Source organism: Bacillus rossius, assembly GCF_032445375.1.
Source record: "Bacillus rossius redtenbacheri isolate Brsri chromosome 9 unlocalized genomic scaffold, Brsri_v3 Brsri_v3_scf9_2, whole genome shotgun sequence".
In the NCBI taxonomy this organism is placed as follows: domain Eukaryota; kingdom Metazoa; phylum Arthropoda; class Insecta; order Phasmatodea; family Bacillidae; genus Bacillus; species Bacillus rossius.
In genome coordinates this window covers 15,058,080-15,083,903 of record NW_026962013.1, presented here as the reverse complement: position 1 = coordinate 15,083,903, position 25,824 = coordinate 15,058,080, and the positions used below count along the sequence as shown (strand labels likewise).

At 36.7% G+C, this 25,824-nt stretch overlaps 2 protein-coding genes and 1 long non-coding RNA gene across 9 annotated transcripts in view; 1 reads left to right on the top strand and 2 right to left on the bottom strand.

Moving 5' to 3' along the window:
- LOC134543313 (tyrosine-protein phosphatase non-receptor type 13-like) overlaps positions 1 to 25,824 on the bottom strand; it is a 369,574-nt gene that overhangs the window by 171,118 nt on the left and 172,632 nt on the right. The window lies entirely within an intron of this gene.
- On the top strand, positions 335 to 2,870 carry LOC134542758 (uncharacterized). Its single transcript, XR_010076850.1, has 2 exons — positions 335 to 572; positions 1,068 to 2,870. It is a non-coding gene; the product is annotated as an uncharacterized LOC134542758 (long non-coding RNA).
- LOC134542757 (putative nuclease HARBI1) lies at positions 4,456 to 12,940 on the bottom strand. Its single transcript, XM_063387261.1, has 4 exons — positions 12,451 to 12,940; positions 12,209 to 12,265; positions 11,521 to 11,736; positions 4,456 to 5,740 (listed from the first exon to the last, which is right to left on the bottom strand). Exons 1-4 carry the CDS (start codon positions 12,739 to 12,741, stop codon positions 5,240 to 5,242), a joined length of 1,065 nt encoding a protein of 354 aa, XP_063243331.1. The 5' UTR covers positions 12,742 to 12,940; the 3' UTR covers positions 4,456 to 5,239.

Genomic DNA, 25,824 nt, shown 5'->3' with positions numbered 1-25,824 from the left:
AAAAGGCTCCAATTGCTCCAACAGCTTTTTGTTTCATCAGCGCCAATGATATTTGGCTAGAATGCTACGAGTCTAAGGGCCGTATGCACAGATTCTACTAGAAGCCAAGTGTCTACTCGTACTTCCTTTAGTGAAGGATTTGAAGTTCACTAAATTTCGTATGTTAGAAATATTTTAGTATAAGCCCGGCTAGGTTTTACAAAGTAAAGTGAAGAATGCTACTTAATTACGAAGGTGGCCGAGTTTACTCGAATAAGGCCCGAAATCAATGACGTCGTTCATGACGACATAACCTCGGCCAATAGGAAACCTATATTGTATATTTTTTTTTTTGTATGTGAAAATAATAAACATTTGTGTATCCACCGATCCACGTGGTCGTTATGGATTGTGCTCCGAGGCAATTTGCCGAAAGGTTTTCTATGAATGAGAAGTCAATTTTATTTTCATTAGTGGAAAATAGGGCAAAAATAGTGGAAGCCAAAAAAACGGATTTCAAAAACGTCGCCGAAAAGCGGAAAGCTTGGCAGGAGATTGAAAAAGATTTCAATTCTTATTCAGAAGTCTCCAAGGTTAGTAGCAAATTATTAAAATAAAGGAACGTACTTTAGTGTTTTTATATCATATGATCTGTTGGACTGCATATAGTACCCAATGTTTCATTATAAATTTTTTTATTAACTGCCTCTCGTTAATCCAAAGTTGATCATGTATTTCTGCATAATTCTAATACACATTATTGAAAGCAGCGACATTAAGCAGTTAATAATTTAATTATTTTACATTGAAGGGTGTATAAAAATTTTCTAAAATATCTCATCTGCAAAGATTATTTTTGGCCGATTTTTTCTTTCACATTTAACTATCACTTAAATTAACTATTTAAATAGGCTAATAAAATCAGATTGTGGTATTTTAGATGGATTATATTCTGCATAAAATATACATTTTATGCTTTCAGAAGTTTGTGTTTTTCCATCATTATTGAAATAATAAAACTGTGCATGTTGGAAAAGTTATCAGAACTTATGGCATTACTACAATTGTTTTTACTTTTTTTGTTGCAGCGTACTGCATCCCAGCTAAAGAAATGTTGGGAAAATGAGAAAATGAAGAGGAAGAAGATCCTTGCTGCCAACACAAGGCAGCGAATGGCCACTGGTGGTGGTCCATTTGTCCAGGAGCCCTCCACGAACCCCGAATTGGAAGTGGCATTAGCTGGGACACAGCACTTTATTGTAGATGGTGGCGATCATGACATGGTCGTTTCCGCAGACAGTGCTGAAAATGCTGCTAAGTACCAGGTAGTAATTGCATTGGACCATGACTATGAGCTGCCCATTTCAGAATCTATGTCTGAAGAAGAAATTACTTATGAGGTGGAGGTTGACAGCCCACAGGTGAGAAAGAAGGATGCTCTCCTTTCTGGACGCTCCAATAAGTCAAATACACGTCGTGAAGTAGCAATTGAAGATTAACTGCAGCATCGCCTGCATAAACTTAACAGTACAGAAAAGCGGGAAATTGAGCATCATAAGCTTTTGATGCTTGAGCAGAAACTGCGAGTGAGGGCAGCAAGAACTGCTGCAATATATACAAAAGAGCTTCACGAGCAGGCAAAGAATCATCGTGAAGAAGAACACAAGTTGCGAATGGAATTAATGAAATCAGGAAACGGGAAAACACTGTAAATTGCTTGCATATTACAGTCGATAACCATTTTTATATTATGCCCTTATTTGTATTTATTCTTTCCTGTGGTTTCTAAATTGCACTTAGTAAAATTCTGCAAAATGGCACAGTAAAATTGAAAGAAAGCCTCTTAGCTGAAAAAAAATCCAAAAACCAGTTTTTATTAATGTCCTAACATATTTTCCAAACATTATCTAAGAGGGCATTGCGATATTGTTTACAATTTTCCAGATTGAATCTTTTTAAGGAGTGGTTAGATTAAGTTATATAATAGATAGTGTAAAATTGTGAGAGTTGTTGGTTATTATGTTAGCTAACTGTGAAATTGTTTAAACAGTTAAGTTTGTTAAGCCATATAAAAATATACTGTTTGAAGTTGTGTCAGCGACTGGTTAGGTTAGTAGCATTACAAATATTAGAGAGTTAGGATGGTGTGTTGGGTTAAATGAAGAGACATTTCAAATTGGTAAAACTAAGAAATTATTTAAATGATCTGAAATGTTTCTAGCATAGCTTAATTAAATACTAATGATCCATAATACTTAATCAAGGATTTTAAATTGAACTTACCACACCTAATATATCCCATGCCCACTATTTGATGTAGCAAACCCATCCCTTTTCATAGTATCACACAGTATTTGAAATAAATATACCTGACTTATCTACTTGTTAAAAATGTAAACTACTGCAAAATATTTGAAGTATCTTACAGAGAAAAATTGCATAACATGTAAGTAAAAACATCAGAATTTTGATTAGATTTTTTTTTGTTCAGGAAAGAGGCTTTCCTTTAAAATTACCAAATGCAGCTGAAAATTCAATGTTCCTAAGAGAAGGTGTATACAACATAAATGAGCAATGTGTTATTTATTTTTCATATGTATGATTAGGAATCCAAATTATAATTATTGGGACCATTTACAAATGACAACATTCATAAGCAGACAGTAACTGAATTTATTAAAATTTTGGGGGTTCGTTAAAATATTGACAAGTGTGGTCATCTGTGGTGTTGTGGTGTACTCCAACTAATGATTAGAAAATGTGATTGAAAACAACTAGTGTTGGTAGGTATTGAACAGTGTATTTTATTTGTAATTGTATGTTTTGCTTGACCATAGACAATACTGATTCAATTTCCAACTGAAAATATTGAAATAAAAGTCTGAAAATTATTTTATTGAGCTTCTCTTATTTAGTTTGATAATGTTATCTAACAACTTTGTGATATGTCAAGGAAATAAGTGGTTTAAAATACTTTTATACATTTTTGCAGATAAGTAATCAAAATAACCATTTTTGAATTTTGTTTCTCCCGTAAGTGCACCTACTCTTGGAAATTACTGTATGTAGTCTTAAATATTTTTGCAAATATGTTTATAAATTTTCATGTAACTACATTAGCACCCTCTGAGACATATATGTATTAAAAATTAAGAGAAAAGACTGTTTAGGGTAGGTAAGCAACATTAATGACTAATAAATTCCCTAAAATTCCAAGATTTATACAAATAATTAATACAACTGACATAACCAACCATTTACGCATGTTCCAATTCATCTACTTCTAAGAAGCTGCTCAGAAAATTTTTTTTATTAATATATTGAACAGTTTAGCATAGATTTAATTTATTATTAATATAGCTTATATAAGAAAAACATTCAATTTAGTTATTATTCACTTTATTTCCAAAGATCTTCTCTTTTTAAAATTAGTGGCTTCTTAAAAAAATAAAATATTGTGAAATTTTAGAATGACAATTAGTTGTTTATTATTGTACACATTGTTAAAGATCAAACATTTATGCTAAGCTTCAAAAATGTTGTTTCTTCCTTTATTTATCTCTGTATATTTATACAGCGATGTTTATGCATTTTGAACCTTGCCTGGTTTTGCACTGGTCCAATGTGATATTCTCTTGAAACATAATCTAGCAATAGGTTTGTTTTATATTGCTATGTTATTTAAATTAGTGTTAGAACTTACTGTGTTAACTGCTGCTATAGTTTAGTCCCGTTTATAAACTGCAGTGAAACTTTAATGTTAAACAGCAAAATAGACAATTAAAGGCATAACAGTATGCATACAACATTTATAATAAGAGGAAGGTTTGGCTAATTTTTAAGCACATTAAACAGTGTACATAGTTACAACTCTAACATCAGACTAATAATAAATGTAAATATTTGACATTATTTCGACTTTCCATCATTTTGTAATACCTGCAAAAATGTTAAAATTGCAACAGACCATTCCAAGAGGACTCATTAGCAATTTATTGTTTTTTGCATAACCAATGCTTTTATGACCACTAATCTCTAAAAACAGATCTCTTGTCTCTCACTCGACTTTACCATACACAGCAATAAATGGTGCTGAAAGCAGGGTGATAAGCTATTTATATATCTCTAGATAGTTGGTTAAAACTTTTTAGAACTTATTTTACTGCTATATACATACACTAATTCTAAGAGTATCTGGTATCTACTATTGTCAATTTTTCTTTCATTATTTAGAAAACCAGGTTTCAAGGATACTAAAAATTTTTAACTTACTGCAAAAGGGCTGAACACTGGCCAATTATATTGTCAGACACACTCCTCCATTGTGATCACTCTCATCACTGTGGACCTTTTAGCAGTAATCTTTCCGTTACCTGCAGTGTCAGTGTGTCTAGTCTGTCTCCAAGCAAATCTCACCCTACACCACACAATACACTTACATTGGCACAAGGAAAAGGGGAAAAAAGACACACATGCTTTTGTATTAAAATCATTGAGACTTTATTCAGTGCAATATAAATCTTGTTGAAGTATTTATTCTGCATCTATATAGCTTGGTAATTATTATGAACACACAAATCACTTTATTTTAAAATCAGTAATTACGAGGCTTGAGAAATGCAGCTGGTTAAATTAGGGTATGTTCTATCACGACATTAATATGCATGAATAATTAATAAAAAAACTCATTGAAATTCATTGATAATATGCACTTTTCATTTATATACATAAGGCTTAACTATTTCTCCGATTCCCATAGGCCTCACATAACCCACATCATGAAATGCTAAAGTTTTATTAGATACTTAAGATTTGCAAAGTGGTTAAATAAATGTTAGGATAAAGACTGCTAACTGACACCTTAAAAAGGTATATTTTTTATGTAATCGCTTAACAACACAGAAACCTGTTAAAAGAAAACAAAAGCTTCACTAAATTTCAATTGTATAAAAAAACTGAACAAATAAACATCATTACATACACATTGCAGGAAACTTACCCATTTACTCACATTTTTGACCCATTGCACCAGTTTCCACATCACCTTAGAGGAAGCTCTCTGGAGGTATAGTGCTCAATGCGTTATCTCCTATATTTATATACATGGCTTGATTCCCCAAGAGGCCTATTACATTCCATGTTCTAGACTGTGCCTGGAAAAATAAAAAAAAATTAATTCACTACTGAAACTATTAAAAAAAATTAAAAAATACATTTGAAGCAGTTATGTACAGAAAACCACGGAAACTACGTAATGCATTCACACAAAATGACGTTCAATAAACATTGCTCTCATTGCAGCTCCTCGGTGGTTGCGTGGACGCAAGTTTGCAACTGGCACTATGGGTAAAACACGAAGTTCTTCTACTGGAGGTGGCAAAGGCTCTTCATGCTGAACCGCAATGTTGTGCAGCACAGCACATGCAAGAATAACCTTGTTTGAAGTAGCCAGTTTCGTTCGTAGTTTTTGCCCAAGGCATGCAAACCGCCTCTTCCACACTCCAAATAACCGTTCCACAATGTTTCTTGTTCTTCTGTGAGCTAAATTGTATCTGATCTCAGCTGCTGTCGTTGGAACCAGTACTGGTGTGTACAGGAATGGTAACTGTGGATACCCATTATCTCCTAGAAGTATTCCTGGGAGTCCTTGATTTTCAAACCTAACCATCACCCTGCTGTTACTAAATATCCTGGCATCATGGGTACTGCCAGGCCATCGTGTTACAATGTCCATGATCTCGAGGTTAGGACCTGCAACAACCTAATGTATATACATACATTTGTTAAATTACCCAAACACTTAAAATTCATATAATGTTTGGCTGTACAAAAAAAAAGTAAATACTAAAGAATCTCTAAAAATGGTTAACATTTAAAAATCTATATGATTAACGGTTTAATTTAATTTTAAACTTGTTTAAGGTTTTTACCGAATGCAGAAGCAGGTTACTAAAAATAAATTCTCAATTATCATCTCAAGTACAGTAATGAATTCAATTTTTTGTTAAATTCTCACACCGCTGCATTTTCCATTCATTAATAATAAAATTCCTAAATAATTTTTTTGAACACCTGAAACATTCCTGTAATTTTCCTGAAAATATAATTTCTAAATTCCTACCAGATTCCGAATATTCAGTTTATAGTGCACATTACAATGTGTGTGCACTGACACACCTGTAGCCATTTTTTCTTTCCCACATGGGTCTGTGTATATGATTTCGAGAACTCAAGTCAAATCATGAGACTGGTCTATTAAGTTAAATAACCTACACAAAAAATACTGTAAAATAATGTTATCAGTTGCTAAGGAATTGCTAATATAAGATACAGCTATCCTCACCTAACCAACCACACACAATTTATCACTATTTTAAATGTAGCTAACATAACCTAAGGGTCATTCCGTGTGAAATCACCAAATGTTTAATTAAATAGTTGCTCGACTATTTTTAAAAAAAATAATTTTTTTACCACATATAACCTTATCAATGGGTAGTTCAAAACCATATTCATTTTATTTTTGTGTGCCACCATTTTCAGTAGAGGCTTGTTTATCTTCCCAAGTGCGTGCTCTAACAGTGGTTTGCAGTGGTTTCAATAAAAGGTCATTGTTGACATTGTATTAAAGATAGAAGGTTCTGGTCTTCACTGAAGTAAAGTAAACATTGTATGGTTACCAAAAATGTCTAGAAATAAAGATATAATTTTTTTTAACCTTATGTGAAATGACCTTGAAATTTGTCAAAATTTTTATAAAAATTTCATTTTGAACATTTTTTTAAAGTGACTTGGAGTTGGAACCACAGGGCAAATATTTTTTTGCAATAAGTATGGATGGCAGACTTTCCAGAAAAAATGAGATAATGTGTGGGTTTAAACTCCTTCCTGGTTTTCTGTTGCATTAAACTTCTAAAATTTTCATTTTTTGAGTTTTTCAAGGTCAAATATCTCAAAAGGGGGACCAGGTAAAATTTTTCTGTTTCCACTATTTAGTACACCTACTGGTACTTAACAAATTCTGCAAGTTTCATTTTGTGGTTCAAACAGGTGTAGAAGTTAAAGGCTTTGAAACTTAGGTAAAAAGTTGTAATATTTTAGCTCTAATTACTTGACTGTAATCAAATTGTGTAACAGTTATTAATGTTTATTTTATTTCTTATGAAGTGCAAATATAATATAAGGCTTTGAGTTGTAACATATGGAAAGTTAAAAATAAATCATTTTGTAAGGAGGCATGAATGGACAAGTTGTGACAAGCAAACCTGATGTAACCATCCAAAGAGCAAGTTGTGACAAGTTGAATATATGTGCATTGCAGCCAACCACTTTAGTCTTGTGTCTGCTGCCAAGGAGTAAAGATGTGTTTGTGTTCTGTGGTTTTGTATGTGCTGTCTACTCTAATATTGTTTATTTGGCTCCACACAAGTATTGCTGGTATGTGTTACAATTCTGCATTGAAGTGAGCTAGTTGTTACCTGCAGTTTCTGTCTCAAAGTGACTACGTAGAACTATCTACCAGAAGTATGGAGTGTTCTTTGGGTACTTTTACACATGAAGATTGTGAAAATGATTCATATGGCAAGTATTACCTAAAATTATCATCAGACTTCACTAAATCGCAAATTGACCTTCTTAAGAAAAGAAGTAAGTTACATAACATTGTTAATGTGTGTACTTTCCACGAAAAAAAATATCTGGACAAGTATAATCATCTTTTTGGAAATTCGTGTTGCGATCCATTTTCATACCATAAAAAAGTTATCAAAAAACAGTTAAGGGAAATAACTGTAGAGTTGTCTGAAAGATGGCCATCACTGATTCCTGGCAAATCTGTTTGTTGCTCTTGTCATAAAAAACTTTCAAGTAATGTTGAGGGGAATTTAGGTACTAGTACTAGCAACTGTGATAACGAAGAACTATTCACCGCACCTGAAATTGTTGTAGAGTCTATCAATCAAGCTGGCTCTGCTTTAGGAGTTTCCCCAACTAAAATTATTAAACTTAGTGATACAAAAAAACATCTAGAAGTTAGACGAACTGTGAGCAAATTTTCTTGTGCAATTAAGAAAAAATTAAGCGACACTTTTACCATCACCTGTGAGTCTCAAGATGAGGATGATGAAGAAATAGCTGATACTGCAATAAAAGACATGGAAATTCATATTGAAAATCTCAAGAAAAGAATTAAGACCTGTACATCCAACAATGAGAAAATACAAGTCATTAGTGTAGTGCCAAAAAGCTGGTCAATGAAAAGAACTGCACATGAGTTAGATGTAAGCGAATATCTGGTTAGAAGAACACGTGAAATTGTTAAGGAACGTGGTGTTATTCCACAGCTCACATCTAAGAAAAAAGGGAAAGAATTGCCTCAAGAAACTAGAGATCTCGTTGTTCAATTTTATGAAAACGATGAAGTTAGTAGAATCTGTCCTGGAATGAAGGATACAAAATCGGTTCGTCTTGATGATGGGAAGAAAGAACTAAAGCAAAAACGTTTAATTCTGTGTAATTTAAAAGAACTATACCAAAAGTTTAGAGAAGAGCATCAATCTGTAAAGGTTGGGTTTTCTACATTCTGTATTCTGCGTCCCAAGTGGTGCATCCTTGCAGGAGCTAGTGGCACTCATTCTGTTTGTGTATGTTCAATTCACCAAAATTTCAAACTAATGACTATGGCAGTAAAAACAGATGACTGGAAGGTCCTTCTTGAAAATATTGTGTGTGATTTAAATAGTGAAGATTGTATGTTTGGAGAGTGCCCAAATTGTCCTGAAGTAGGAAACCTGAAAGTAGATGAACTATTGCAGGGTGTCAGTGATGATGACGATATCACATACAGTCAGTGGATAGTAGCAGACCATTGCAACCTTGTAACGATAGTAGAACCACATGCTGAATTCAAAGAGAAATTTGTTAGTAAACTAATGGCATTGAAGAAACACCATTTCATCTCGCAGAGTCAATCACAATTTCTGAAAAGTAAGAAAGAGAATCTACAAAGTGATGAATGTGTAATAATTCTGGATTTCTCAGAAAACTATACATTTATCATCCAAGATGAGATCCAGAGTTATCATTGGATGAATTCTCAGGCCACAATTCATCCCTTCTGTGTGTACTACAGAGATGATGCTAAGAATTTGTGTACTAAGAGCCTTTGTGTTATAAGTGACTGTATGAATCATAACACAGTTGCTGTGTACACATTCCAAACAAAGTTGATACACTTTGTTAAGTCCCTTATTCCTAATTTGAATCGAGTTGCCTATTTTTCTGATGGATCGGCTGCTCAATACAAGAACAGGTTCAATTTTTCTAACTTGTGCAAGCATAAAGAAGATTTTGGATTAGAAGCAGAGTGGCATTTCTTTGCAACAAGTCATGGAAAGGGGCCTTGTGATGGTATTGGTGGAACTGTCAAGCGACTGGTGGCTAAGACAAGTTTACAGCGACCGAAAGAAGGCCATATCATAACACCAATGAGTATGTTTCAATTTTGTGTGGAAAACATAAAAGGAATAAATTTTGTGTTTGTGGGAGAAAGAGAAGTTCAGGAGGCAGATCTTCACTTAAAAAGCAGGTTTGATAATGCTAAAAGAATTTTAAGCACTAGAGATCAACATTGTTTTAAACCGAAGAACACATCAACAATACAATACAGCATCATTTCAGCATCGTTTGATACGAAACACAAAGAATATCCAATTGATGGCACTACTGGTGTTTTTAACATTAGTGACATCTCAGTAAACGACATTGTTGTGTGTGTTTATGATAACAGATGGTATATTGGTAGAGTTTGTGAGGTTTCTCAAGAAAACAGTGATATCAAGGTGGTCTTCTACACACCAGGTGGTCCATCTACAAGCTTCAGTAAAACAAAAGATGATGTTTTATGGGTGGAGATGAAGAATGTTCTAGACATTTTGAAACCTACAGAGTTCACTACTATAACAGGTAGAACATTTAATATAACTGAAGAGAAAAATATAGAACTCTCTCAGAAACTGCGGGTCAAACTTGTAAAATAAATCTGTTGCAGCTGACATTTTTTTTTGTGGTTTGCAAATCTGGATAATGTAATAGGGTGAGTTTTATGTTTTTTATTATTAGCACTACAAATTGTTTTAACTTAAAGGTAAAATCACTAAAAGACTATGTGAACATGAGCCACTGTTAATTTTTATTTTCTACGTAAAATGCAACTTTTTACCCAAGTTTCAAAGCCTGTAACTTCTACACCTGTTTGAACCACAAAATGAAACTTGCAGAATTTGTTAAGTACCAGTAGGTGTACTAAATAGTGGAAACAGAAAAATTTTACCTGGTCCCCCTTTTGAGATATTTGACCTTGAAAAACTCAAAAAAATGAAAATTTTAGAAGTTTAATGCAACAGAAAACCAGGAAGGAGTTTAAACCCACACATTATCTCATTTTTTCTGGAAAGTCTGCCATCCATACTTATTGCAAAAAAATATTTGCCCTGTGGTTCCAACTCCAAGTCACTTTAAAAAAATGTTCAAAATGGAATTTTTATAACATTTTTGACAAATTTCAAGGTCATTTCACATAAGGTTAAACAAAATTATATCTTTATTTCTAGACATTTTTGGTAACCATACAATGTTTACTTTACTTCAGTGAAGACCAGAACCTTCTATCTTTAATACAATGTCAACAATGACCTTTTATTGAAACCACTGCAAACCACTGTTAGAGCACGCACTTGGGAAGATATACAAGCCTCTACTGAAAATGGTGGCACACAAAAATAAAATGAATATGGTTTTGAACTACCCATTGATAAGGTTATATGTGGTAAAAATATTAATTTTTTTAAAAATAGTCGAGCAACCTCAACTTGGTGATTTCACACGGAATGACTCCTAATTACCAGCCCACACTATTTTTAATATTTTAAACAAAGCTCAAAAATTAATTTCTCTGTCATTTAAGTATATGAAAGACAATATAGACATCTTTTATTCACGTTTTTATTTATAGTATGTACAATTATTGAAGTTGCTTGTGCGAACTGCAAACTTCCGTGACCTCCAATGAATTTAGGAACTGTTTAGGCCACAGAATGCACTGATATTAATTGGTTGTTATGCTACATGGCAATTCCAAAGCTACCATTAAAAACATCTAACAGTATTTTTATTGTAGCTATACTAATTATATCAACCCATTGAAATATTTTAAAATAACTTAAATGTTACTAACTTAACCCATCTCCCATTCTCACACTATCACAAACTTGTAATATTTATGCTGAACATGCACAAATGTGGCCTCGGAATGGATGTTGTGAACGTGAGGTTTGCCCACCTAGGAAAGCAAAAAATGAGAGTGGCCACATCAATGCAAAGGTAATGTAATGTAATCAATAAACTGTGATTTTTCAGAAATCAGTAGCAATTTATAAACACTATTTTCAGGTTAAAATATAAGAACAGCTTTAGTGCTCCAAAAAAGTGTTTTCGAAATTACCTCTCTTTTACGACACAAACATAATAATTATCTACACAAACCTGAACATTCAAGGACATGTACTGTTTTCTGTTACGGTACAACTCAGGAAACTGGCCACCAGGATTACTAATACAGATGTGCGTGCAGTCAATACAACCAGTGACTCCAGGAAATTCACCCAAATCGTAGAACTTCCTCTGGTTACTACGAATACCTCCTGGTCCTGGGAAGTGTGCATACTGCAGCAAATGTCCTGCCAGCTCATTTGAAGTTACCTGTAAAATATGTTTCACATACTTATAATTTAAATATAAACTACTCACTCCAAACTCATAAAAGTGTAGGTAAATGCCTCGTAATTTTAACAATTTAAACAACTGCTCTATAATATTTATTGCCATGATTACCAACATTAATAGGGCAGCACAATGTATTACCATGACAAATTAACTTGTTTTGTTAGTCACTACTTTATCGGTTCATTTAGCATGTAAACAGTAATCCACCTACAAATTTTTCCAGAAAACTCTTAATACCAAACTGTTATTAGATAGACAATTTGGGGTAATAGCCTAGTTTGGGGTCTCTTGCTAAAAAAAAAAAAAATTATTTCGAAATATTTATTTTCAACTTTTTTCCCAAATGCCCTGCTCCTACTTTTTAATGGAAATTAACATGTCAAATGAAGGGCACAAAACTGTCTTCCAAAATGATGATGTACATAACCTAAACTTAAGCAACTCTAACCTTGATAATTCTGCTTACTGTTGCTTGATTCAAGTGGATAAGGTCACCACAAACAATCTGAAAAATAACGAACACAGGTTAGTAATTTCTCTCTTAAAAGAAATATCGGGTAAATAGGCATGTTTATGACAGCATTACGAAAAAAGACAATAAATAGGTAAATGTATTTCTATCAGTTACACCTCATTTACAACCAACATACCTGTCGTCAGACACTTTAAATAAATTTTACTCTCACGTACCTGAAAACTGTTACTACCATAAAAGCGTAGTGCAGTGGTAACTTTAACAATTGCTGGCACCGGCAAACCACGCTTATCTCCATTGTCAGCCGCAACAAGGGGCACGATGGTACCAATTACAGTTTCTTTTGTGAAACGAAAACGTTTCACAAACTCTTCATCACTAAAACATTCCAATGGATTATCCCCATCTCGAAGATACTTTCTAGGCGGCGGATTGTAGGGAACATCCCTAGCATATCGCACAAATTCCACAAACTCGTCATCCACAATGCGTCCTACAGCTTCCATGTTGTGAAAAGTAGCACTAAATAGCAATTTAGTACGGCCAATCGGCGACTAAATATTCTCTGCACGAATGCACTTAAAAAATAAGCCCCACTAATACTTCACAACCTGTGCATACCGAAATTCCGATTTAGTTAAACTTAATACTAAATTTTAGTAATAGTATGGTCTATGCATTCGGCCCTAAGAGACTATGAGGTCTCAAGGCTACGAGTCTAAAATGATCTAGCTGGTTATGACTTACACATGGCTGCGGCGAGTCTGCATGGCTAAAATACCGCGTGGCTACGTAAAAACATGACTATGAAGCTACAAGGATACAAGTCTACTCGGCTCCAAATAAATGCAAGACGACATGGCTACAAGAAAACTTGGATACAAAGCTTCAATTCTACGAGTCTACAAGACTCCACCAACTACCTTCGAGTGTTTAAAGCTCCAACTGCTCCATCAGCATTATGTTATAAGATTACAAGGCTACTTGCTTACGTAGCTACAATTTTATGAGGTCCCAAGACATCATGACTACACGACTACGAGCCATGAGGTTACGAGACTACACGCCTACGAATCTTAAAGTTTACGAGACTGCAAGGCTACAAGCTACGAAGCTTCTAGAACACAAGTTTATGTGACTGCGAGGATACAGGACTTCAAGTCTGCATGAGTTCTTGACTACGAAGCTACTCGTCTACAAGGCTCCAATTACCGTATCTTTCTTCGACGGAATTTTCTCTTTTGCTCCAACTGCACCATCAGCTTTATGTTATAAGATTACAAGGCTACTTGCTTACGTAGCTTCAAGTCTACGAGGCTCCAATGCATCTTGACTGCGAGACTACGAGACTATACGATTGCAAATCCTCAAGGTTACGTGATCTCGAGGCTATAGGTCTATGAAGCTTACAGAACGCATGGTTACGAGACTGCCTGACTAATTGGCCATGGCTACGAAACTTCATGTCTCTAACTGACTAAAATAGCACCATTCAGTGGTGAGAGTTAATTTATCTCATGCAAAGGTACTTGTTGCAAGTAGTTCCGCTTTTCAACAACAGATATCGCCACATGTTGCTTACAGATAAATAAAATTTATTTCTTTTATGTAGGATGCAGGATGCTCACTAACGCCCGCAAAAGAAGCACGGCTTCGGAAGTCACCAAGGAGAAGGAAATTCGTCTTGTACGTTAGTGCTTCACAGATGTCTCATGGTATATTACTAGACTGAGTAATATTTTTTTTTTATTTCCACCTCATTAAAAAATATTGCAAGTGACGATTTAGTAGCCGAAAGTCACTAATTAAATGTAACTTTGAATAAAATGACATGTCTCATTAAGAGTAAAACTCCTTCATGGAGAGATCGGTTTCTCAGAAATAACCAGAAGCACTTGGAGAAACCACAAGAATAATCAGGAGCACACGGAAAAAACCTTCATAATATTGACAAGAATAATCAGGAGCACACGGAGAAAAACCATCATAATATTGACAAGAATTATCGGTAGCACACGGAGAAAAACAATCATAATATTGACAAGAATTATCGGGAGCACACGGAGAAAAACCATCATTATTTTGATAAGAATAATCAGGAGCACACGGAGAAAAACCATCATTATTTTGATAAGAATAATCAGGAGCACACGGAGAAAAACCATCATAATATTGACAAGTATAATTAGGAGCACACGGAGAAAACCGACATAATATTGACAAGAATTATCGGGCGCACACGGAGAAAACCACCACACATTTTCTTTGATATCATAAAATTAAAAATAAATTAAAAATAAAAATAAATTAATAAAAAATTTAAAACAAAAAAAAATCTACAAAAAAAATACATAAATAGATTCTGCTAGCTTGTAAACTTATCATTGTTGAGCAAAGATAGAGTTTTAGTACAAGCCAGAATTTTATGTATTTTTTTGTAGATTTTTTTTTGTTTTAAATTTTTTATTAATTTATTTTTATTTTTAATTTATTTTTAATTTTATGATATCAAAGAAAATGTGTGGTGGTTTTCTCCGTGTGCGCCCGATAATTCTTGTCAATATTATGTCGGTTTTCTCCGTGTGCTCCTAATTATACTTGTCAATATTATGATGGTTTTTCTCCGTGTGCTCCTGATTATTCTTATCAAAATAATGATGGTTTTTCTCCGTGTGCTCCTGATTATTCTTATCAAAATAATGATGGTTTTTCTCCGTGTGCTCCCGATAATTCTTGTCAATATTATGATTGTTTTTCTCCGTGTGCTACCGATAATTCTTGTCAATATTATGATGGTTTTTCTCCGTGTGCTCCTGATTATTCTTGTCAATATTATGAAGGTTTTTTCCGTGTGCTCCTGATTATTCTTGTGGTTTCTCCAAGTGCTTCTGGTTATTTCTGAGAAACCGATCTCTCCATGAAGGAGTTTTACTCTTAATGAGACATGTCATTTTATTCAAAGTTACATTTAATTAGTGATTTTCGGCTACTAAATCGTCACTTGCAATATTTTTTAATGACGTCATACTACCTGACGATATATATGCTTTGAAAAAAAGTGGTGGGAGTCAGTATGCCTGCAGCCACCGCGGGGGAAGGATCGGTCGCCATTTTTAATTTTTTGCCCTCACCGGGTTCGAACCGAGGACTCTGACCTCCGTGTCGTAAAAGTATATTTTTTATAAGTATTTTATTAAAATTTTATTAATTGAATTTTTTTATATTTTTTAAAAAAAAAATTCTTTAAAATCGGATAATAAATAAAAAAGTTAAAGATGGCGGCCGTGTAACGGAAAATGCAACGATGACGTCATCATCCAATATGGCGGAAAACACATCACCGGAATTTTCTAGAACACAATGACGTCATCCAAAATGTCGGATCCAAAATGGCCGCCGAGGTCAAGGTCAAGGTCAAAGGTCAAGGTCACATCCTGATAGAGGCTTAACTGAGGCTTGAGTTAAGGATGCTTAAGCCTCTATCAGGACATTTCTAGCCGTTGGGATTTTTGAGGAATAAAACGGGAAATTTTCCCTCGGATCGGGAATTTTTCCCTCGAAAACGGGAATTTTTTTCTTAAAACGGGAAATTTTGAGTCATTTTGAGTCAATTTTGAGGAATTTTGAATCAATTTTGAGGAATTTTGAGTCAAAAATGGCCGCCGTGACGTCAGAGGTCGGTCGGTCATTGACCCCACCACACACCACAACCTGAATCCTGTTTCCGGACCGGCTATCCTATACTACTCTCGAGAATCATTACCGACTACTCGTCTAAACAATCAGAGATGCCTCTCCCCCCAAATATACCACTCTATACTGGAAAGCTCCAGAGGCGTCTACCAATATCGCAGGTTGCTTCACAATTCATGAAGCAAGAACGAGAAACATGTGATTGCACTACGAAATTTCGCCCGCCCCCCTCTTCCAAATGAAACATACGCCTTTCTTCTGGCTCCTGCATTATAAATTTGCTCGAGTTTTGATGGCTCAGAAGGAAAGAGTTTAAAACGTCGCAGCAGCCATCCTTTGCACGCTATAGTTATATGTTAAATTTATTACTACCTCTTAGCTTAGTGGTTATAAACTTCTAGAACTTGGATCGAATTACTAGTTCGAATCCTGAACGAGTCGTATAAAATTTTATTTCTGGGTATATCGCTGGCTTCGGCTGTGCGACTTTGTGTTGTTGTGTCGTCCATATTATCAGTTCAATATCACCGTTGGGTTCGCCTGTTTGTCACTTTGTTGTCCAAAGTATGTTTTCATCTATATTTACTGTTATTGTTGCAACTGTCTTGACGTTGTCAGCCAACTGTGTTCATCTTTGCTGTCATATTTTTTCTGACTATTGCCTTCGACAGAATTCTGTGGAATTTTGACATCGGTAGATTTTGGCTTATTGTGTGTCAGCTTATTCATCTTTTCTGTCCGTTTCTGAGTTTTATCTAATACGTACGATGTAACCTCCAGTAGCAAATTATTTTAAAAAAAAAAATCAAACTTTTAAATTGCAAGAATTATTCAAGGAACTTATTTTGACAGTGTTACTTACACTTCCTCAGTACGACCTGTTATCTCCGGGGTTACAGACTTCTAGACGGTGAACCGGTCGGCTGGATGCTGTGCTGTCGCTTCACCTCTACAGGGCGGTAGGCAACGGCGAGCCACTGCAGAATCTCCCTGGCACGGAGCCAACAGCCGCGAGTTGAGGCTCATGTGCAGTGTCGTGTCAATCACGTAGCGAACAGGCGAGCAGGCCTCGCCGCGACACGGGCGTCAGCACAAGACAGTGGGACAGCGCTTCGACGCGAGGCCGGCCGCCGCCGATTCCTCATATTGCCATCCGGGGCAGTGAGCGTGGGCGAGGCCAGAAACAGAAGTTTATATCACTCGCTAAGTGCATAGTAATTCAGGTGCTCCCCACACTGGTGAAGAATCATTTGAATCGACGGCGAGGGTGCGTCTCTTGTGGGATAGGTTTGGCACACGGGCCTGTGTGTGCGCCGGTAGGTTGTGTAATGCTATAAAAGTTACGTGTACCTAATTCGGCGGGGGAGTAAAGCTCCCCACCAGTTAGATCGGCTAACTGGCGTGATGGCGAGGCCGGCCTCCGCTGCGAAAAAGGGGGTAGGAACGACATTTGGCAACACAGTCGCGGACCCGAGGTGTCAAGCACGCCAGCCACAGCCCAAAAGAGAGGCTTTTGCTGACTTTCGCCGCCGAACTCCGCCTCGCCGAGAGGTCAGCCGAGAAGGTAAGGACTTCTAAACGGCGTGATAACTAGGCGCTTAGGTCCTTCCAAGTAAATGCGCACAGGCAGTACTAGACCGGTGACGACTTCGGCTCATGAAATCAATGTACTCACAATCAGACAGTAAAGTTAATGTCGAGCCTCTATTTAACAGTCTTTGATTCCCCTCGTGATACCAGTAGGAAAAAAAGGGTAAAACCAACAAGGTCGAGGCAGCGACATGACAATAGGCACTGGGAAATTCGCAGTTTCAATGACCTCTGGGATAGACTCCACTATCCCCTGCGTACTCGGGCACATACATGCCACCTGCTGACTTGCGTGACCTGTCAACTGTGATGCTTGAGATTCGATACTTCTTTGGTTGAAGGTTTTTTGCACATGCTCAGAGTCCTTCAGATAACCTGAGAGTCAATAATAGAAGACATATGAAGATACGTGTGTTTCAATATTCTAGTGTAACGCGAAATTAATCCGCGAATTTTTCCGGTCTCTACTCATGCATGCAGGAGCAGGACCTGCGGAGGTCATGGTTTGTGAACGACGATTTTGTGATCAAGTTACCACAGTTTGAGGCCTGACAAAATACCGAAAAAGACGGAGAATGAAATGAATAAGAACTGCTTTAAATAAGCTGCCAAACCAATAACACATAGCTTTCTTTTTTCTCCTGGCCAAAGAAAAAAAATTAGATCCTAAAATAGCATCCCAGCTATTCATATTCCGTGACAAAAACTGCGAAAATATCAATCACATACCTAATTCTCAACCGGAATAGTTTGATACTGATTTGCTGCCACAGTCTTAGCTTGCTTCCACCACTGTCGCATTTGATTTCTTACTTTTAATATGTCTGCCGGGTATTCATTAATGTGGAAGCTGCCCTAGAATGATAGTCGAGCAAAATAAGAAGGTCCAGACCACGTCGCAAGGTTTTACACAACGGCTTAAATCATGCTAGGTGTGAGAATCGAACCTACCACTCTTTGGGTATGGATATGACTACTAATATAGGAGTTAAATGATTTAACCAACCGACTTCATATCAATATTATATGGTCAAGCAAAACAAAACACACAAAAAAAAATTCTGATTTCCTTTCCCCAGACATTTTAATTTATTATTATTTAAAATCTGATTCAACGTGTTGATTGTCGGTATCACAATACTGAATAATTCTGCTTTGTAAACACAAATAATTGCTGTGCGAAATGTGCACAGTTTACCTCTTTGTGAAACATTCTCGGAAAAACCACGTGAGACACTGCCTTAAAGGCCTCAAAAGAGAAGCAAATAATAACATCTCAAAAATTAATGAAAATAAAAATAAGCTACGATGTTCGGAACACAAAACAAAAAATAAACTTTATGCTTTTCATCTTAACAAAACAGTTCTCATTTAAAAAGTCGCTATATTTTGTGATCTTCTTGTTTCAAAGCCAAAGCTTTCTTTTGTACCTACCAGTAATAAGAATTCTTCATAAAAGTGAAAGCAATCACATCTCAGAAAGAGGAAAATACACAAGTATGAATATAAATAAATCCAGCGCAGTAAACTACGGTATCTCAAAGCTACAAATCTCTGGAATATAGACCGTATACTGTAGCGACTATATAGCCTATTAAGATGGCAACAAATTACGAAAGTTAGTATTGTTTTTACGTCTTATTAAAAATGTAAATACTGGCACCGAAATACGTTTTTAAGTCAGTTTTTCGTACATTAAAGTAAGATTTATTTGAATAATCAAAATTACTTGTATGTTATTATTTCTTACAATTTAGGAATAAAATAGTAATCACACCTGTCAGGGAAAATTGGTGGGGGAAAAAATTCGTTTCACAATTCGCAGTTTAGTATATGTAGTTCATAACACAAACTACGATAGTACTTTTTTTATGTTCAAGATACAAACTATTACTGATTACAGCCTAAAGTCACGGCAGAAACAAGAAAAAATATGTTTGTTAATGATTATCATACAGCTATAAAATTGAAAAGCGAATAGTTAAAGAATTTTAAAAATGCAATACTGATAATTTATTAGTAAAAGGAAAACAAATTATGTTTCCTGGCATTACTACAATTCCGTGATGCAGCCACAGAGTTGGGAATTGCTAGATGGCAAGCTCCGACGAAGTTGAAGTCACATCTTCTTCACCATCGCCGTATTGGAACACCAGAAACACTGCGGGAAAGGTGCTCGACCACGCATGATGATTGCTGATGTTTATGAACGTGTCTGAATTGCCGTTGTGAATGGCCCCGCCTAGTCGTGGGTGTAACTTGTGTCGGTGAGGCGGGATGATAAGTGCGACGCTCGCTGGTGCTTCCAGCGCGGTATAGCCTCTGGCGTGCAGTCTACGTCGCGCAAAGAACGACTATGAGAATTCAAGAGATAACCATAAAATTACATGTTTGAGAAATGAAGATAACGACGTAATGCAAGTTCCTTGGGTGCTTTCAAGAATCTGCACCGGCTGTTTCACGCCCGAAGATTATTCTGAAAACACGCGATTGTGCCATTTGCACTCTCCTAAAAATACAGTTTGAAAACTAAATACTGCCCTCAGCGTATTCTTAAATGTTTTTTCTTAAACAGACACCACTCGAATAACATGAGCAATTAAAAAATCGCGTGGTTTTTCCGAAGCTCTGCACACCGCATGTGTGTCCAGATACAGTCGCTTCAATAAAATACAAGTGTTTTAAAATGTTTCGGTTGTTCCGCCAGCACGGCAGCATCCACGGACACCCCTGGACACAGCGGCGAACAGCAGCGGCACTGTGCATGCGCAGGCGGACCCGTCATTACACATTCCGGCCGCGCGAGCGAAGTGCAACTATGCAAGTCTGTGACGGGAATCGGGAACTCCGCGGGGCACGCCAAGGAGTTACGGCAGCCACGAACTACACGTCCACAGTGCATTCCCTGTTGTCTGTCTGTTTAGTTACTGACTCGGTCTCACACGCCATGTTTTTGACGTGACAACGTCTAATAAATCGATGAACGCCGGCTGCACGCACGAAAAAGTGTCCTGTCACGCACATTGTCCCGTTATGCTGTGTCCCGTTACGCTCATTGTACGCTTGCGCCGCATCTATCTCTCTTCCACTCGATTGGAACAACCATCGATTTGACTTTTTCGAGGCACATTAAACTTGAAACTCTCCCATTCGTTTCCTACTTTTCCTATCATCGTATAATACAGATTGGAAGAAGTTAAATAGCAAACATGTATAAAAGTTATAGTTAAAATAATCTCTTCGTTAAAGTGATAAACATATTTGAATTAATGAGTGCAAATAAAAGTAAATTTATCAATTAAATTGTAGATTTCATTTCACTCCATCTTTGTATCCATACAAAATAGTGATAATTCAATAAAAATGATTCAATTTTATTCATAAAAGTATGCAATCATTTCATCAATGTTTTGTTATGACGTTGTGACGTTAAACTATCGTCCGTAAATCGACTTTACAGACAACAATTTTTTTTTCTTTAGTTTTTTCAACATGACTTTTTTTTAAAAGGGCTAATTCTTAAATTTCAACTCGACACTTACTCCCCTACATTCGTTGTTCTTGAAAAAAAAATTTCAATGTATATCATTGGCGTAAAAAGGCGCGAAAACTTGTGCGCCTTTTTACATCGATGGTATTACGCTAAGTGAACATCTGTTTAAAATATTTGTGGCAGACATAAAAATGCAAGGGATATATCGAGTTAAAGTTTTATAAATAGCCTATAGGCGCACGAGCTCGATAGGCGGAGGGCGTGCCTTCTGTGGGATTAAACGGTGATATTATAATTTTATACTGGAATATTATAGATAAGGTTCCCTGCAGTTCCCTATACCACTTGTAATACTATCAGGGAAACTGAATTTACCTTCCTTTACAATGTTATCGAAGAAAACAACACATGCATACAAATAGTATTCATTAATCATAAAATTGCACACAAATGCATGTAAAAACAATCTTAATGTACTTCGTTAATTAATTAATGACAGTTAATGTGAAGGGTGGAATTGTTTTGTAATCGCAAGTTTTTTTTAATGTTAGGTTTAGTTTCATTTAAGGCGCATCTCAATTAATGACCCACATTGAGACTGTTTCTGGCCTTTGTTTTTACCGTTACTAGAAAGAGATTGAACACAGTGAGAGGCTACCTACAAACACATAGAAACGTTTATTTATTTTTTTAGTGTACATGCAACGCAAGAGAACGCAAGCCACGTTGCGCTGATCTGTCATTCTATTACCTAACATACCTAAAATTACCAGCATTATTACCCCCTCAGAATAGCCGTTTCACCCCCACGTTCGGAACCGATGCCTTAAGTATTAATTACTCCCCACAATCAATGGAGCTATGTTAGTAATGCCTCTAGCCGTCGGACACAGAACCACTTCAGAAACTATGTCTCGGTCTCGGCACGAGACAACACCGGCAACACCACGACCCTGAACGCAGGGTGTCCACAAGGATAAAAAAATATTTCGCACCAACTTAGGCGAGAAAAAAAGTACTAGATTTGAAAAAAAAAAGTACTAAATTATAATTTGTTACTAGTTTTAACAATTTAGGAAGTTATAATGAAATTGCAATGCTCTAACTTAAATATCACACCACACACACATACATTCCATAGTTTTTTTTAAAAAATAATTACGGTTAATAATAAAACATATTGGAGTTATTGTAATATTATTATATTAAAGGGGGAAAAAAAGTACTAGATCTGAGCGTAAATGTACTAGACCACTAATAAAGTACTAGATCTAGTACGAAAGTACTAACTGTGGACACCCTGCCTGAACGGAAGCCAGGCGGTGAGCGGGAGGGCAGACTGGCCAGCGCTGATCGAGCGCTTGTATCGATCCCTCGACCACGGCGGCAGGGCCGCCACGAGGCCTTGTCGCCCAAAGGCGGCGATCCGAAACGGAAATCCCAGAGCACGCAGTTTTTAAACACAGGCGCACAATATGCCACGACGAGTCTCGATTGTTTCAAACCTGAGCGCGGCAACCACAAGTAAAAAAAAAACACCGCGGTAAGGAGGTCAACCCAACAGCCAGTCCTGAACCCGACGAGGGGAAACATATTTCACAAGCGAAACATCCCCGATCCGGCCAACTAGCCATGGATCCCGTCCATGGACCACAAAACAATATCGTGCACTAAAATTAAGGCCCCCGCCTACCCGGGCACACACACGGTGTGCAAGGCTTCAGAGAGAAAAAAAAACACGCGATTTGAAAACTGCTCGAGATATCCGAGTGGTGTCTGTTTACGAAAAGCATTTAAGAATGCGCTATGGGAAGACGGGTAGTTCTGTTTCTGTCATTCATTTTTAAATTGTATTTTTACAAGAGTCAAAATGGCTAAATCGCGTGTTTTCAGAATAATTTTTTGGGCATGAAACACACGGTACAGATTCTTGAAAGTACCCAAGCGCCTTTAACTACAACCTTTATCTTCATTCCTCCGCCATATAATGTTATGGTCACCGCTCAAAACTAATAGTTGTCCTATGCAAGACGAGAATATTGCGCCAGTTCAGAGCGTTGAGATTAGAGGCGTCGCCGCACTTATTATCCAGCCTCACTAACACAAATACACAGCTGACTAAACGGGCCCTTTAAATGTAAATGTTTTACGTCGCATGGTCACAGAATACTTGGTCGCCTCGTGTATCGCCAACTCCAGCAGCATACGCCAGTAATGTTGCGAGCTACGTATTGCCAATCGGTGCCAAAGGGCGAACTTACCAGGCGGCAGCACCAACCAATCAGAAATATCACACACGCACACAGCGGAGAGTTAGTTACCAATCAGACCGAGCATGCATACATACATCAAAGGATCTGCAAACGCAATTTCGCTTCCGGAATGTTATTTGTTTGAGCCGGAGTGTTGGATTCAAACCCATGACTTTGGCCGCATGGGTGCTACGCGCTGGCCATGACGTACCGCCGAAGACTCAGTGCATGTCAAGAGGCCCCATATCACCCAGGGAACAAACAAAACACCAGAAGAAAAAAAGACTATCCATGTGGCGAAGGTCGTAGTTCGAAATCAACTCCCATCACGATTCAATACAATTTACACAATGACCAGTCCTGCCATTCAGATGTTCGGAGGCAGTGCTGTATGTAATAAATGTTTTAAAAAATGAAAAAAAAGGGGGGGAAAGATTGGTGTGATTTTTAATCCGATATGCAACTAAACATAATAAAATCGCTTTACTGCGTAATATTTCATTTATACGTGCAAAAATTATAATATTTAAATTTCATGATATTTAAAGTTGTCGCTTTAAATCACAGCATTTTTTTCCCCTCTTCACTTTGGAATGAATTCCCACCATTGATACCTCCTGTAATTTAGAGATCTGAACTGCCGATTCCACTCTGGAAGTCAGGCGAATTCTCGTATTTTCACTCCGAGCCTTGCCTTTTCATTCACACTAGGTTTTTTTATTTTTCCCTCCTCCCTTCGGGACTGGGAATCGCATCTGACGCCTCGTCTCCTCGGGCGCCTCTGGACCTATGAGGGGGAGGATGGAGGGGCCGGGGGGCCGAAAGGGGAAAGCACAAAGATAGCGGAGTTATCCCTGGATTTATGCCCTCTCCTGGCGGGGGAAGAAGGGCGGAAGGAGGAAGTGGGCGGAGAGGGGGAGGGAGGGTGGCCGACGATCCATAATTATAACAAAGCGTCCGCACGTGACCCGAGTGCAGGCAGACCAGACCCCCGGGGAGCACCGCCGCGCCATGCCAGGGCCTCTCGCGTGGGCCCAGAGGCGGGTCACGCCTCTAACTGCCCCCTAACAACTCTCACGCCACTCCACTTTTCAACACGATCCCAATGTTTCACGGGCTCCGCGGAGCTTTTCCGGGCGATGTGTTTCTGTTACACACGTTTGGCGAAGCGCCGTAACTTGCACACTATCTTAGAATCGTGGTCTTACACTGGTTTACAAATGCCTGGTGAGTTTTCAGGACCTTTAAATAAATGTTTATATATATATATATATATATATATATATATATATATATATATATATATATATAACACAGGATCCTTTTTTAAACATAAGCAACATCAAGCGCAGAAATAAAAAGGATATACCATTCGCAGAAACGTGCCACTTTATGTTAGAAAATTAAAGACTTTTCAGGGATGATTTCTACATTATTTATGTGGACAGTCTCCGACTATTTACATTTAATTTGCGACTGTAAAAGCGAGACGTCAAAAATCGAAACACAAGTAAGCGAAAGGATGCTGGACATTGAAGTTTCATGACTCCCTGCACCGTTAATGTTTATTTCGAGACTTTTTTTTCGCGATTTTCGTGGCCAGTGCTTCGGGTACGTTACTTTTTTTTCTTAACTTTCATGAACTGTAGACGCCATGCGCAAACATTTAGATATTATTCAAATTCACTGTGTAATTTACAGTATGTCCCAAAACTCAACGCCAGGCCTAGAACAGTTGATAGCAAAATTGATTACAGTTCTGGAACATAAAACCAAAATTTAAAAAAAAAAGTGTTCTTTTCCATCTATGGGTATTTTTTCAAAAATTTTTTAAATCCTTACCCTGTATAAAATTATTCAATATTATAACTAACCATTTTTGCTAAATAACAATACATAACCCTACTATTGAAACAATTAAAAATAAAATCAAACATGTTGTACTTAGGGTAAAAATATTATTTGAAAGATTTATGCGGCAAAAATATTTTAATCGAGTAGATTTGACTAATTATACTGTAAGTAATTCCTTTGCTAACTTATCAAGTTATTTGAAAAAGATGGCTAATTAAATCAGTAACTTGCTAAGTTAGCAAAAAAAAAATTACAGAGTGAATAGTCAAAGTTACCCAATTGAAAAAAAATAGTCTCATAAATCTAGCAAAGATTTTTTTTCACCCCAAAAGTATGGTGTGTTTAGTTTTATTTTGAATTATCAGTAGCAGGGTATTATATGATTGCGTAGCAAAACGTTTTCTAATAATTTGGTGCAGAGTGAGGGTATAAAAACAAAACAAAAAAAGCACATAACTAGAAAACAACTATAATTTTTATAATTTGTTTGATTCATAAATGTGATTATTTGAGATATGAACTGTTCACGGCTTGACGTTGAGTTATGGGACAACATGTATGTCTGCATGTATGTGTGTATGTACTCCCGAGGGAAGGGGAGTGTATAGTGAGCTGTGCGAGAGTGTCTGCCTGCCGTAGCTAAGCACGGGTACTTCACCTTTTTTCAAAAAAAAAAAAGAGAAATGTATGTACATACAAAAAAAATC

What these genes read in the sequence shown, in the direction of transcription:
- LOC134542757 (XM_063387261.1), bottom strand. Translation starts at nt 12,741, where the DNA reads ATGGAAGCTGTAGGACGCATTGTGGATGACGAGTTTGTGGAATTTGTG. An exon ending in ATGGTAGTAACAGTTTTCAG is followed by an intron (nt 12,266 to 12,450) that starts GTACGTGAGAGT and finishes GTTATTTTTCAG; the next exon opens with ATTGTTTGTGGTGACCTTAT. An exon ending in CAGTAAGCAGAATTATCAAG is followed by an intron (nt 11,737 to 12,208) that starts GTTAGAGTTGCT and finishes CATATTTTACAG; the next exon opens with GTAACTTCAAATGAGCTGGC.